We start from the raw sequence: 15771 nt of genomic DNA on the forward strand, positions 1-15771 counted from the left end.
TTTATAACTTAACTTCAAAGACCTCAGTCAGAATACTTCTCAAATTCCAGAAAGCTAATCACCCTAGAGTTAACTTCTAATATTCTAACAAAACATCATAAAGAGAACAATTTGGAATCAAAGTCCTCACTGATCTGAAGGACAGATCATTTAGCAGGTTAAGAAGCTACTTCTAAAAGACAGCACATCCCACCTAGCAGAGGGATTTTCGTGGCTGCTGCCCTCCGGAAGTTCTTACCTGATCCATTTTTTCCCCTGAGCATCAGAGAATATCCCTCATTTCCTGGGTACAGGTTGACCACTAAACATGACAATGTCTCCTGCATAACAAGCTTCTCTAACAAGTTCACATTTCTTCTTAATTTCTGCTTTAAAAAGAGGCAGAGCTCATGAAAATAATCCAGCATAACAAAGAATGCAATCATTTAACAAAATCAGACCTGAGTTAATCTTTGATACTCCTTCCACATCTGTGTAAACTTCATTTTGATCTATTACTATGTTTTAGGCAAATGAATTAATATCACAAAGAAAAACTAGTGATAAAACAATAAACACACTTAAATATGAAATATGTACCTGAGTATACAAGTAGCAAATATTTAAAATATTTAAAAAGGAAAACCATTAAATGTAAATATTTTTTAGAAAGATGCTACAATGTATAATTAGTTTCTATTAAGTATAAATCTACATAAATAATTTGGGGCATTTTCTTTGGTTGTACTGTTACAGAGCACATTTCTTAAACATTTTATGGCCTAAATTAGATCCAAACAAGTTCAACAGCTCTAATCAGCTGAAATGTTAAACCCCAAAATATCTAACTGGTTAAAAGGACGTAAGTAATTTAAGTAATTTTCTGTAAATTCAATTTAACAGCTCCTTAGAAAGCACTTTGCTAAAAAAAACAAAAAAACTATCAGGGAACCTAATACACATACATCAAAATCTATTATTTTAGAAATGTATATTATTTAAAATGAAACCCACTTAAAGATATAATAAATCCTTTCATCAAATCTTATTTGTGAAAGATATGTCAATAGAATATTTTTCATGATATCAAAAAACAAATCCACTTTGAGTATCATTTAACATGCATATACATGTATATATAGTCATATGCAGAAAGAAATTATAAATTCTTGATCTATAGTCACCATAGAATCAAAAAACTGCATTTTGAAAATAAATTTTTAAAAAGCAAAGCAAAGCAACTTTTAACCACATTGATGGGAAGTCAGAAAATGTCTTTCTTAAAGGACCAGACAGTACTTTAGTCTTGTGGGCCATATGGTCTGTGTTACAACTACTCAACTCTGCTATTCACCTCAAAATCAGCCACAGACAAGACATAAATCAAGGGGTGCTGCTGTATTCCAATAAAAGGTCATTTACAGAAACATGCTGTGGGCCAGATCTGGCTGGTGGACAATGGCTGGCTAACCCCAATTTAGCATCTTCATTTATGTATCTCTCCTATCTTAGTTCTGTCTCTGAGGCAATGGATATGCTCATTATACTGACTGTGGTGACAGTTTATGGGTGTATACTGTGAAAATTAATAAAAGGAAACCTCAACTAAAACTGGAGTGGGGAAGGACTGCAGAGGGAGCTCTGCTGCCCCACCACTCATCATCAATTACCCCAAACAGGAAGACATCAGTTACTGATTCCACCAGGAAGAGAACTACCTTGAACTCCCAAACCGGAAATGCAACTACTTTACTTCCCCATCTAGGGCAAGGGAGACTTTCTTCCTCCCAGCAACCAGCTCAGTGAATGGGAAAGGACTGCAGCCCAACCAATGGAAAACACCTGTAACTCAGCCAACAAAAAGCCATCATTTCTGGCCCTTTTACTTTCCTCCAATGAACTCTCATTTTTTTCCTTGCTGATGATTTTCTTTCCTTGTCCTGCCCTTACAATAAAAGCCTTCCATGTTGTGCAACTCCTCAGAGTATCTCTGCCAGATGAGATGCTGCCCAATTCATGAATCGTTTAATAAAGCCAATTAGATCTTCAAATTTATTCAAATTTTGTTTTTTTTAAATACACGTCAAAACTTATAAAATGTATACTTCAAACATACTCAACTTATTGTATGTCAACTATACCTCAATAGAATTTATGGAAACCATACCATAAGATTTACTCATGGTTTCACAATCATTTTTCTCCTAAAGATTTTAAAGGTTAGATACTATTGGAATTCCACTAATTTTTTGCCTAAGAGGTATTCATTTTTAAAGACAGACAACAGAAGCTCAGTAGAGCCCTTTAAGTCTCTTACGACCTGAGGGTCCAAAAGATATCAAGAAATCAATTTCTATTACATTTCTACTGCCCATACTTTCATGCTAAATAAAAATGAATTAAGTTAACCTGGGCATAAACTAATTCTTCTGACCAAATTCACCTTTTATTATCACATCTAAATTTCCTACATATCCTGTAATAGTTTTAACTTTCCAGTGCAACTCACCGTGAAGAAATAGGTTAATTTTCTCCTGTCTTCAGTCTACAAATAACTTCTCAAGAAGAAAAAGATGCAAAAGATAATACATATATGGTGGCTTTGCTTCTTCTAACTTCCCAATGAGATAGTCTGTTACTCAGCAAACATGGTTCCCCTCTGCTACCTAAGTAGGTGATCTCTGCCAGGTGCCAGATTAGCCAGAGCTCTGGTTTAGCTGCAGAACTGGCTAGTCTGGTTAGAAAAGATATTTGTTCACTAACAAAAATATAAATCATTCAAATCTAATGCCTTCAAATTTCCCTCTTCCACTACATTTAAAAAGTCATAATAACATAAAAAATTTATACTTACCTTAACCTCAGGCTCTTTTTCGCATTCTTCAATATATAAATCATAAAGTTTTTGAAATATAGATTTTCTAAAATTTAATAAACAAAGGCAGTATACAAAGTAATGTTAATATAATAATCATAAAATAAACATTTTGAATTTTCCTGTAATTTTTCCTCCAATTTCCCCAAAACTGGGGGTGAAGTGGGCTGGATGTGGTAGCTAACACCAACCTAGAAACTTCTAATACAGCTGACCCTTGCACAACACAGGGGTTAATCCTCATATAACTTAGAGTCAGCCCTCTGTATCCATGGTTCCTCTGCATCGACAGGTTCAACTACCCACTGACCATGAAGTACAGTAGTGTTTACTACTGAAAAGCTTCTGCAAGTAAGTGGACCTGCACAGTTCAAACCCACATGGTTCAAGGGTCAACAGTATATGCAAAGTACCCAGAATATAACATTGCTAGCTCAGTGTCTAGGAAGAATGAAATAAATGATGCCTATCATCATATTTCTGTGAGTCTAAGATATCTATTAATTAAGCATTCATACCTTCCACTAGATAGGTATTTCCTTTTAGGAGGTCTCTGTCGGGCACTTTCAATGACATACTAAAAAAGAGAAGTTTAAGAAAACAGCTTGTCTTTTGCATACTGCATGAACAACTGTATTAATAAATCGTGTAAGGCTAAAAAGACTGTTCAGTCACTCAAGTCTCTGATGCATATTAAATCATACCTTTTAGGGAAACCTACTTAATTTCTAAATATATGTTACAAACAAGTGAAATTTAAACTGCACTAAAATTTAGCACAATATTTACTTGCTATATTATAAGCAAACTCGTAAGAGTTTCACCACTGTGATTTCACAGGTTAGCAATATTTTCAATGTTTTATGGTTGTTCAGAATATGCATAGCATACCCAATTACAACGACTCTATATATTTGAGCTTTTTTCCCCTTTAATTGAGCAGTCAGAATATCTGCTAAAACAGAAAACATAATTTTAGAAACTCTATGTCCTTGTTCAAATGTTTATTCCACTGTTATTCAATTTCTATTCCACAGCATTATTATCTGAGCATTCCAAGTAACAGACGATCCAAACATCATCTGGTAGTTTTTATGTATTTACAGAAAAATTTGCATACTCGTCCTAATATTAACGTACTCCTTTGACAGTCACATACGAAAATCTCTTAAAACTGAGTTCTGTCGATTAAAAACAACACTATTTCAATATGTAACTTAGTCACGCCTCACCTCTGCACGATCCAAAGCTAGTTCTAAAGCTTGTTGCTGTAAAAAGTAAATAGTGTATTTGGTAATATTAGTTATTTTCACACAAACATAATTTAATATACATATAACATTTTCTAATTAAGTGTTTAATGTGTTTTATTTTCTAAAACAGGTCTAACATTTTTCTTTATTTCTCTCCTCCACCCACCCCATTGTATGCTCAAGATATAGCACAAAGAAAATATATGCAGTCTCAGGCACCTGATTATGACCACAAATTAGTTAAGAAATGCTACCATGATTTTTCTCTGGCCGTGCTTGTGCAGCTGACACAGGGCTGAGGGTTGGATATAGTAACTACTACCATTTTCTAAACGTCAACATTTTAAGAGCACCATTCAGGAAAATATACTGGCCATCAGGTATGCAATTAAAGTGAAGCAAAGACTAAAATCCCTTAAGCTGCTAAGAATCCTGAAAACCGAGGGGGTTGTTATGTTGGTACCTAATGTCAACTTAGAAATTCCTAATATTATGCAGAGAAACTATAATACAATGTTTCTAGGTCAGTGCCTAGCAAAAATAGAATAAATGAAGGCTATCCTTAGCATGTTTTAATGAATTTAAGATATCATCAGTTATATGCCTGAATTATTGTTTAACATTAAAAAAAACACGTTGCCAATTATAACTGTAAGATGTCACTGACTATAGACACATTATCACTTCAGTAATTAAAACGTAAAAGCAAATGCATCTTAGAAATGATGAAAATATAGTATTATTATTACATGTACAATTTGAGATCTACTAGTAGATCCCCATCCTTCATTGATTTCTTAGAGACCCTTATTGTAAGGCAAGAGGGAGAAATAAGAAGGTTAACTGTCTTTCTCATTTGTATAGCATTCTTCTGTAATGATACTCAAGAATAAAAAGTACTAGATTTTTTTTTTAATTAAGCAAATACACCACCAATGATTTCTTTCTAGTTTTGTGGTTCGGGTATCACACAGAGTTACACCATTTTTCATTCACAATGACAGTCATTTTTTATTTCACTGAGAGGCAAAGAACTTTCATTTTTTATTTACAAGAACCTATATTTTTCTGTTTTATTTTGCAGACTCCAATACTTCAATCTACTAAGTTGCATGGAATAAAAGCTCCTAGCACCCACCAAAATCCCAAGAGGGCAGGGAAAAGAATAAATATTGCCAGACTTTGGAAATCATGAAAAGGTTGAAGAGACCCTGTCCTCCTAGTCCTAAGGACAGAGAATACATATGATTATAAAAATAGCTGGCCTTTTTTTATTTAATAGATCTTTATTGGAGTATAATTGCTTCACAATACTGTGTTAGTTTCTGTTGTACAGCAAAGTGAATCAGTCATATGCATACATATATCCCCCTCCCTCTTGAGCCTCCCTTCCACCCTCCCTATCCCACATCTTTAGGTCATCGCAAAGCACTGGGCTGACCTCCCTGTGCTATGCTGCTGCTTCCCACTAGCTAACTATTTTACATTCAGTGTGTATATAAGTCGATGGTACTCTCACTTCGCCCCAGCTTCCCTCTCCCCCACCTCCACCCTGTGTCCTCATGTCCATTCTCTACGTCTGCATCTTTATTCCTGCCCTGCCACTAGGCTCATCAGTACCATTTTTTTTTAGATTCCATAGATATGTGTTAGCATATGGTATTTGCTTCTCTCTTTCTGACTTACTTCACTCTGTATGACAGACTCTAGTTCCATCCACCTCACTACAAATGACTCAGTTTTGTTTCTTTTTATGGCTGCATAATATTCCATTGTATATATGTGCCACATCTTCTTTATCCATTCATCTATCGATGGACAATTAGGTTGCTTCCATGTCCTGGTTATTGTAAATAGTGCTGCAATGAACACTGTGGTTCCTGTCTCTTTTTTTTTTTTTTTGATGTGGATCACTTTTAAAGTCTTTATTGAATTTGTTACAGTACTGCTTCTGTTTTATGTTTTGATTGTTTGGTCCCGAGGCACGTGGGATTCCTAGCTCCCCAACCAGGGATCGAACCTGCATCCCCTGCACTGGTAGGCGAAGTCTTAACCACTGGACTGCCAGGGAAGTCCCTAGCTGGGCTTTTTAAACAGCAATAGAACCCCTACATATCAAACATCTAAAGGGAGTAAGTAAAAAAGTCTAAAATATGCCAGTATTTCGAAAGGTTGTTAAAATAAATTTATACCAATTTAATTTATTAAAATATCTTATGGGCAGATTTCAACAAAACTGTTTCCCAGGATTCAAGATGAGATTCTTGAGAGTAAACTATTTTCCAACTTAAAAACATAACTTTGAATATATACTCTTGACAAAAACACAAGGTTCTTTTAATGATTTTGGCCATAAAACCTTCAAGTAAGTTTAGATCAAAAAATTATAATAAACACAATCAAATGTATACTCTAGGACAACTTAAAATAGCCAGTCTTCTCAAGTAAATATTTAATTTTCTGATATCAAAACTTTAAAAGCTCCAGTGAGATATACTTGCATATGTAAACACTAGTATCGTTTATTCACTATTGCGTTCAAATACTTAAGAGAGAAGTGACTGGCTAATACAAATGCAAAATATAAGGCAAGGTCAGAACCCCACTGAGATAGCTTTTCTCTAACAGGGCAAGGATATACACGCAAGATCCCAAGAAGAGAAGATATATGTTTTCTGAGGTTTATTTAACATGGTGGTTAGTGTTCATTTATTCTCTGTCAAATGCTGCTGTTTCTTTAAAACTAAAAGTGATTTTTTTTTCTCCTTTGTCTTTAATTCTTTAATGGCAAGAGTTAAATGCCCAGCCCTAAGTATGTTTACTGACTCTAAGTGGTAAGTAGAAATCTGCCATTAGAAGTTTAAAAGTAATGCTGCTTAAATGTTATTTGCAGTAAGCAGGTTACATTTGTTGTTAAAATTTTTTAAAAAATCTAAACTAAGAGGAACTTTAAACTATGAGAAACCTATGCCCCTAAAACTATTTGTATTTATACCCATCCTTCTTGCCAATGACTTGGACTATAGTAAAGCAGACAGAAATAATTATTTTTTAATACTTCACAAAAATAAGGACAGATAGATTATCTGTGTAATCTGGATATGATTATAACACTGAGTTGAGAGATGAGCCCCCTATTTTGTAGAGAAGATTTTGCAAGTGATTGCTAAGTAATTTCCCAGTTAGGGTAACTTGGGCAGCTTACAAGAATATTTCTGTTTCATACAGATACCTTTATCGAGATGAAGGAAGAGAACATTCTAAGAATATTAACATACTGAGCTGTAGCTTACCATTGTGGTATAAAATAGAGGTCCAAAAAGGAGAAAACTTATGTGCGTTGATGAAGTGGGGTGAAAACCGTACCTTTAGAGTACTGAAAAAGCAAAAATAACACAACCCCTATATTAACATAAAGCTCTCAAGAGATATGAGATTATTTAGTAATTAACAAGGAAAATTATTTGAGGCATATATATTTCTAAGACCCTTTAAAAATAATTAGTAACAATAACATTCATTATATGACAATCTATACACTCATTGAAAAGTTGTAACTAGTTAGGGCAAAACTCAGTTTGCAAGCTAAAATCATTACTCAGTTTCTTAAAAATGTTTAACACCCAGGAGAGAATGTTTTTTAATTTCTTCTATCATCACAGTTGCTGCTTTCTTTGTTACTCTGGATTATTTTAATAGCCTGCCCTCTGGCCTTGGTCACTGCACAGTTCACTTTACAAATCATACATTTCATCATACCTGCTGATAAAAGTCCTCTAAGGATATTCCCCCAAATGCCCCAGGCTACATTTTCCAATGCAGCTCCAATTCTTCCAGCCTTTCACCTCTTCAAGCAAACAAGATACAGTCCTGAAGAACCTCATTCCTCTAACACACAAGCTCTCATCGTGGCTGCAGAAGAGAGTAACCTTGGGAACCTTTAAAAAGTGGGATACTCATGCTCCACCCTCCAGAGCTTCTCATTCATTGGTCTGGAGTAGGGTCCAGGGATCACCATTTTTGGAACTCCCTAGGTGATTCAAAGGTGCTGCCAGTTGAACTCGACTGCTATATCCTCTCTGCCTCCCACAGAAATGGTATGTTTGCTCTGAGAGTGATGATGAATAAAGCTTATTTTTAACCTAATTCTTTACCTAACTCCTTGTAACCACCCTTGTATGTCTATACACAGCTGAGAACATCTTTAAGCGACAGAAAACACTATTTTTCGTGTTAAATTGTTTTGCTTCGCTTTGGGTGAACCCAAAACTCAAGTTTTGTCAGTTCAGGTTTGAAAAAAAAGAAAGAAAAGGAGGGGAGGGGGTGGAAAAAACAGGAATAAACCCACAAACCACCAAAAAAGACAAGCACCATACAGGTTCCAGGAGTAATCATTTAAAAAACGAATAAGACAGTAATCCTACTCTAGAAGAGCTCATGAAAGATTTAAGATGAATTTACGGTGAAAATTTTCTGACCATTGAATCTAAAGATGAAGATACACTAGATAGAGGTGAAATGTGATGATGACTATCTCTTGTCACTAAATTGGGGGGGATGGTGGAGAGGAAGGCTTAGTGAATTTAAACTAAGTACTAAAAAAACCCAACAACCACTTACAAACCAAACATTCTGACCGTATACAGAATCTACTAGAACCCTGGGGGAAAACCATTGTAATTATCATCGTCTTCATTTTACAGAATAAGGCTCTCAGAACTAGTGGCTTTCCCATGATCACACAACTAGACTGGAATTCAGATCTCTCTCTTTAATATTAAGATTTTTTCTCCTAAATCTTACAACCTTCCAGACCACTCAATCCAACACCCATTTTTCGATTTTTGAAAGCAAAACATTTAAAGTAAGGCCTCGATTCTGCTCAGACTAATAAATTTTTTTTCTTAATTTTGACCTATTTTTACATCATGGTTATCGTTATCACCCCATCATACACGGTACCCAATCTGACTCCGAATATCGCGCTAATCACTTTCTATTCGGAGTCCTATACTTCATTGTACGCAGCCCCTCCCTGGTGGTGGTTATCGGAGATGGCTTCCAGGGGCAGCTATTCGCCAAGTTTATTTCTGAACTCTCGAGAACCAGGGCGAGGACCAGTAATCAATTCTAAACGTCGCCATCAATCCCGCTGACTTCCCCCAGCGACGTGAGTCTCCTCCAACTGCTCAAGCATTTGTTTACAACTCAGACTTTACCTGAAAAACGCCCCAACTCCTCAGCGTAGCGAACAGCCTTTATTCAATATGGACACCGAGAACCCCGCCCCCAAAGAAGCGTTACGCGCAATTCTTGCGAGTTTCCGGAAATACCTGTAACTGGACCCCAACAGTCAAAACTAAGATGAAAAGCGTGGCTTGGCAGCACCGCGATAGGCAACGGAGGGGCCGCCGGGAGGGAGGCTAGCTCGACCCGGACCACCGCGTCTCCGGGGACACCGCCTTCCTCCCTCGGGGTCCGGGCCCCGGAAGCGGCGAAAAGCCACTCGGGAAGCCGCTCGCTCACCTCTGACCCCGCCCCAAATCTCGCGCGCCTACTCCGACCCCGCAGGCGCGCCACCGCCACCCGCCTCAGCCCACCTGTGCAGACCGCCGCTTCAGGATATCGCCGCTGGCTCGGCTAGAACGCGACGCGCCCACCTCGGCGCCGCGCTGCCGGCTGCGTGCCCGCCCGCTGCTTGCCCGAGGCGCCACAGTCCAGCCTACCGCCTGTTACGGCGCCCACGCTTCCGATTGGCGCTCTGGGCGGGCGACAGCGGGCGGAAGCGGTAGAGGTGGGAAGGCGGGGCCGCGGCCAGGAGGCTCGACGCCAGGATGCTTCCGCCTGGGGCTGGTCCCCGCGAGGCCTTTCGTGACTAAGGCCCGGTGGTGGGGCGAGGCCCACGAGCGCTTTCGCTGGCCCGGCTTCCAGGTCCGTAAAACGAGAGGTAGCGTGTGGCTCTTTGTGAGGTAGGGAGCCCTGTTTAATTTCTACAGTGAAAGAAACTTGGAACAAGCTTTCCATGCTCAGCCCATCCTCATGAAAGGGAAAGAAACCATTCCTGTATTTACTAGTGCAGGCCTTGCAGCCTATGATAATCTTTCAATCAAGTGCCAATGAATTTAATGCCATAAAACGAAACACCTCACTGAAGAGTTGTAACGATTCAGTAACGGAATAACCAGAGCACATTGCAATGTCTGATTGTAATTCTGCACCTTTAAACAACTTTGGTTGTTGCGGTTATAAACTTTAAAAAAATGATGATTGAAGTAAAGCTCACGGAATGTGAAATGAAACACTTTTAAGTACACAATTCAGTAGGCTTCAGTACATTCACAGTGTTGTGCAACCACCAACCGTACTGGTTCCAAAACATTTTCCTCACCCCTGTTAAGCAATTACACGTTATTCTTCCCTCTCCCAAACCCTAGCAGACCCCAACTGCTTTCAGACTTTAGGGATCTACTTAATCTGGGTATTTCACGTAAATGGAATATGTGACCTTTTTGCATCTGTCTGCATTCACATAATGTTTTCCAGGTTCATCCACCTTATAGCAAGTATCAGGACTTCATTCTTTTTTATGGCTAATATTGCATCTTATTTGTATGTATATACCCCAATTAATTCATACATCCAGCGATGGACATTTGGGTTGTTTACACCTTTGAGCTATTGTGAATAGTGCTGCTATGAATATTTGTGTCGAAGTATTGTTTTGAGTCCCTGTTTTCAACTCTTTCTGATATATACTGTTAAAGAAACCTGGAATCTGACAGTAATTCAAGCGGTACAAAAAACAGATTTTATTCAGGAACTATTGCAGTAGGGAGAAGAGACCTTAGTATAGAACTGGGTTCAGTTACAAAAACAGCATAGACAAGTAAGGATTTATAGCCAAGATGGGGCGGGGAAACTGGGTGGAAATTGCCTAAAAGAAAATATCAGGTGTAAGGGCTAAATTCTGGCCAAACCGACTTGAAATGATTCTTAACTGAAAGCAGACCAGGATGATCAGCTATTAACAGTGGGGGGGGGGATGAAGAATCCGATCAGATATTGAGGGTGAGCAGATACCCCGGTAGGGGTTCTCTCTAAACTGACCTAGCTGGATTCTTACTACAACTGGTTGATGCAGAGCCCACAAGACCGATACTAAAGCAGAGGCTAAGAGGGCTTAGAGGAGCCTGACTAAAGTTTAGTCAAGGAGAAAGTCTTTGTCAATACCCAGGAATGGAACTGCTGGGTCATATGGTAATTCTGTGCTTAAATATCTGTGCAGTCAATAAACTGTTTTCCACAGTGGCTGAGACATTTTACATACTGATATCACTGTATGGCAGTTCCAGTTTCTCCACATCCTCACCAAAACTTTCATCTTGTTTTGTTTTCGATCATAGTCATTCTAGCGGGTATAAAATGGTATCTCATTGTGGTTTTGATTTGTAGTTCCCTGATGGCTAATGATATTAATTGAGAATCTTTTCATGTTCTTATTGGCCATTTGTATATATTCTTTGGAGAAATGTCTATTCAAGTCCTTTGCCCATTTTTAAATTGGGTTGTTTGTTTTTTGTTGTTTAAGTTATGAGTTCTTTATATATTCTGGATACTAGACCCTTATTAGATATATGATTTACAAATATTTTATCACATTCTGTAGGTTGTCTTCACTTTCTTACTAATGTTTTTTGATTTTCAAACTTAAATTTTTGATGAAGTCTTATTTATCTATTTTTTTCTGTTGTGGATTGTGATTTTGGTGTCATATTTAAGAATCCATTGCCAAATCCAAAGTCATAAGGATTGTTGAAAACCATCTCTGCACTTCGTTTTACACAAAGCAGAAAGTGAGTTTATCACAAGGCTTTCAACCTGCAAGCCAAGAAACTCGAGGCTATGGGAGCGACGAGTTCGAGTTGCTCACAGACTAAAGAGTGTGTATAGGGTAAATGCAGAAGTAATTTGGCTTTTTCAGCTGATCCTTATTTGGATCAGGGTAGTTGTGTCAGGGGTACAAGGAAATCCAAATATAGCATGAGCAGACTTGGTCTTTGGAGATTGGCTGACATCCTCTGCTGATTTCTGAGGAGGGCTGTAAATTCCTGCAACTTACATTAGGTAAGGTAAAGTTTCGTTTTTCTTTAATGCACCTGTGTTGTCCAACTCCATTTTGTCCCCAATATAAGTGACTCCATTTTAGTTTTGGTTCTACAGAATTCACCCCTATATTCTTCTAAGAGTTTTATGGTTTTAGCTCTTATATTAAGTCATTAATCCATTTTGAGTTTATTTTTATATACATTCTGTGGTAGGCATTCCATTTCATTCTTTTGCATGTTGTCCCAGAATCATTTGTTGAAGAGAATATTCTTATCCACAATGAATGCACTTGACAACCTTGTCAAAAATCAATTTGCCATAGATGTATGGGTTTGTTTCTAGAGTATTACTTCTACTTTGTCTGTCTATATGTCTGTCCTATGCCAGCACCACACTGTAGCTTTGTACTAAGTTTTGAAATTGGGAAGTGTAAGTCCTCCACTTTTGTTCTTTTCCAATATTGTTTTGGCTCTTCAGACCCCTTATAATTTTATATGAGTTTGAGGATCAGCTTTTTCATTTTTGCAAAAAAGGCAACTGGGATTTTTGCAAAAAAGGCAACTAGGGATTGCATTGAATTAATAGATCTCTTTGACAAGTATTGTTATCTTAAAATATTAAGTCCTCCAATCCGTGAACATGATGTCTTTCCATTTATTTAAGTCTTCTTTAATGTTTTTTCACAATATTTGTAGTTTCCAGTGTACAAGTCTTTCATCTCCTTAGTTAATTAATTTATTCCTATCTATTTCCTTTTTTTTTTTTTAATGCTATCTTAGTCTGTTCGGGGCTGCTATAACAAAATCCCACAGACTGGGTGCCTTAAACAACAGAAATTTCTTTCTCACAGTTCTGGAGTCTGGGAAGTCCAAGATCAAGGTGCTGACAGATTTGATTTCTGGTGAGAGTTGTCTTCCTGGCTTGTAGAGAACTGCATTCTCCGGGTGTCCTCATGTGGTGGTGAGGGAGAGAAAGGCAGGTCTGGTGTCTCTTATTATAAGGATACTAGGCCCTCTTTCCAAAAACAATCACATTGGGGTATAGGGCTTTAACATGAATTTTTGGGGAACACAATTTAGTCCATAGTAAATGCAATTATAAATGGCATTTTTACTTAATTTCCTTTTGAGATTACTCCTCCTTGCTTAGCTACTTTCCATACTTTCAAAACACAGATCATGTCATATCCCTGCTGTTAAATTTTTTCATCGAGGGCTTCCCTGGTGGCGCAGTGGTTGAGAGTCCGCCTGCCGATGCAGGGGACGCGGGTTCGTGCCGCGGAGCGGCTGGGCCCGTGAGCCATGGCCGCTGAGCCTGCGCGTCCGGAGCCTGTGCTCCACAACGGGAGAGGCCACAACAGTGAGAGGCCCGCCTAGCACAAAAAAAAACAGGTTTTAAATAAATAAATAAAAAGCAGGTTTAGGCAGACTTTATCTCTCCAGCATTGTCTAAGAGCAGTTTCTCAAACAGGTGATGATGAGCTTTGTGCTGGCACAGAGCATTCAAACATTTGCTAAGTGCTTTAACTCCAGTCATGGGACCTCCCTAAACAGATTCCACATAGAGAAAACCTGAAATCATCTGAAAATGTGTGTTGCATGAGAATAAATTCTGAGTTATGAAAATGCCTCTTCTAATTTTAACTAGACAAGCTCTCTCATAACAATACTTTAAACATTTACTGTGTAAATTTTCACACGTTAATCTCATTGAACATTTTAACTGCCTTAAGAAATAGGGTAGGAATCTTTCCATTTATATTTGGTTGAACCATATGAAATTGCTATATTTTACCATTTTTAGCCTACAAAAATGGCAGTTACATTTGGTCCTACCTAAAAGGTGAGGAAATTGGAGAAGTTAAGAAAGGCAAAGGAGAGTTAGTGGTAGAGTTTCAAAACTCCTATACTTACGTCTCCAGCCTAGATTACTCCCCTGGACTCCATACTCATCCACATCACCTCTTGAACATCTATCTAGTAAACTTCAAATTTAACATGGTAAAAACTGCTCCAATCAAAAGACATAGAATGGCTAAATGAATTTTTTTTAAGTATATGCTCTTTCACTTTAGTTTTAAAATGTGTACAGATTGAAAGTATGAAGAAAAGATATTCCATGCAAATAGACACCAAAAAAAAAAAGCAGGCTTAGTTATATTCATATCAGACAAAAAGACAAAATAGAGTTTAAGCCAGAGTCTAATAACAGGCAAATAAGGTCATTATATAATGAAAAAGGGGTCATTCCAAGACAATATAACATTTGTAAATATACACCCAACATGGGAGCACCTAATTATATATAGCAAATATTAACAGAGGTGAAGAGAGAAATAGATAGCTATACAGTAATAGTAGAAGATTTCAATACCCCACTTTCAACAATGGATAGATCTTGTAGATAGCAAATCAGTATGGAAACATTGGTCTTAAACTACATGTTATATCAGATGAACTTAACAAACATGTACAGAAATATGAACTTAACAGACATATACAGACCATTCCATCCCAAAGCAGCAGAATACACATTCTTCTCAATCACACATGGAATATTCTCTAGGATAGATCACATGGTTAGCCACAAAATAAGTCTTAATACATTTAAGAGATTGAACTCATATCAAGCATCTTTTATGAAATCAGAAATCAATTATAAGAAGAAAACTGGAGAATTTACGTGGATTAAACAACATGCTTCTGAATAACCAATGGGTCAAAGAAATCAAAAGAGCAATCAAAAAATATTTTGAGACAAATGAAAATGGAAAAACACCATACCAAAACTTATGGGATACAGCACAAGCAGTTGTAAGTGGTAAGTTTATAGGACTAAACACCTACATTAAGATGTAAGAAAAAGCTCAGATTAAAAAAACTAACTGTATACCTCAAAGGACTAGGAAAAAAAATCTAAGCCCAAATTTAGTAGAAGGAAGGAAATACATTTAAAAGAGAAGTAAAGACTAGAAAAGATCAATGAAACTAAGAGCTGCTTTTTTTTTAAGATAAACACAGTTGACAAACCTTTAGCTAGACTCACCAAGAAAAAAAGAGACTCAAATAAATAAGAAATGAAAGAAGATACATTGCAACTGTTACCATAGAAATACAAAGGATCATAAGATTACTATGAACAATTATATACCAACAAATTAGACAACCTAAAAGAAATGGATTAATTCCTAGAAACATACAACCTACTAAGACTAAATCATGAGGAAATAGAAAATCTGAACAGGCAAATTGCTAGTAAGGTTATTGAATTAGTAATCAAAACCCTCCCAATGAATGAAAGTTCAGGACCAGATGGCTTCACAGAATTCTGCTAACCAATTAAAGAATTAATATCAAATATTCTCAAATTCTTTCAAAACACAGAAGAGGAGAGGACATTTTCAAACTCATTTTATGAGGTCAGCACTATCCTAATACCAAAGCCAGACAAGGACACTATGATAGAAGAAAATTACAGGTCAATTTTCACTGATAAACATAGATGCAAAAATCCTCAACCCAATATTAGCAAACCAATTCAACATTACATTAAAAGGAT

General features: G+C 37.1%; 1 protein-coding gene across 33 annotated transcripts in view; it reads right to left on the reverse strand.

Moving 5' to 3' along the window:
- SUPT20H (SPT20 homolog, SAGA complex component) overlaps positions 1–9870 on the reverse strand; it is a 39385-nt gene extending 29515 nt beyond the window's left edge. For 7 of the 33 annotated variants that reach the window (XM_067016776.1, XM_067016766.1, XM_067016754.1 and 4 more), the window contains exons 1-6: positions 9441–9600; positions 7401–7483; positions 4087–4122; positions 3373–3431; positions 2834–2900; positions 239–368 (exon numbers count right to left, since the gene is read on the reverse strand). In XM_067016776.1, coding sequence (XP_066872877.1) covers positions 239–368; positions 2834–2900; positions 3373–3431; positions 4087–4122; positions 7401–7403 — 295 coding nt within the window. In that variant the 5' untranslated portion in view covers positions 7404–7483; positions 9441–9600. Of the gene's footprint in view, positions 1–238; positions 369–2833; positions 2901–3372; positions 3432–4086; positions 4123–7400; positions 7490–9326; positions 9616–9707 lie in introns of those variants that run through there. The other 26 variants (XM_067016762.1, XM_067016774.1, XM_067016760.1 and 23 more) reach the window with 16 other exon arrangements.
- Between the last annotated feature and the right edge of the window lie 5901 nt (positions 9871–15771).

Source organism: Kogia breviceps, chromosome 16 (assembly GCF_026419965.1).
Source record: "Kogia breviceps isolate mKogBre1 chromosome 16, mKogBre1 haplotype 1, whole genome shotgun sequence".
Classification (NCBI taxonomy): Eukaryota; Metazoa; Chordata; class Mammalia; order Artiodactyla; family Physeteridae; genus Kogia; species Kogia breviceps.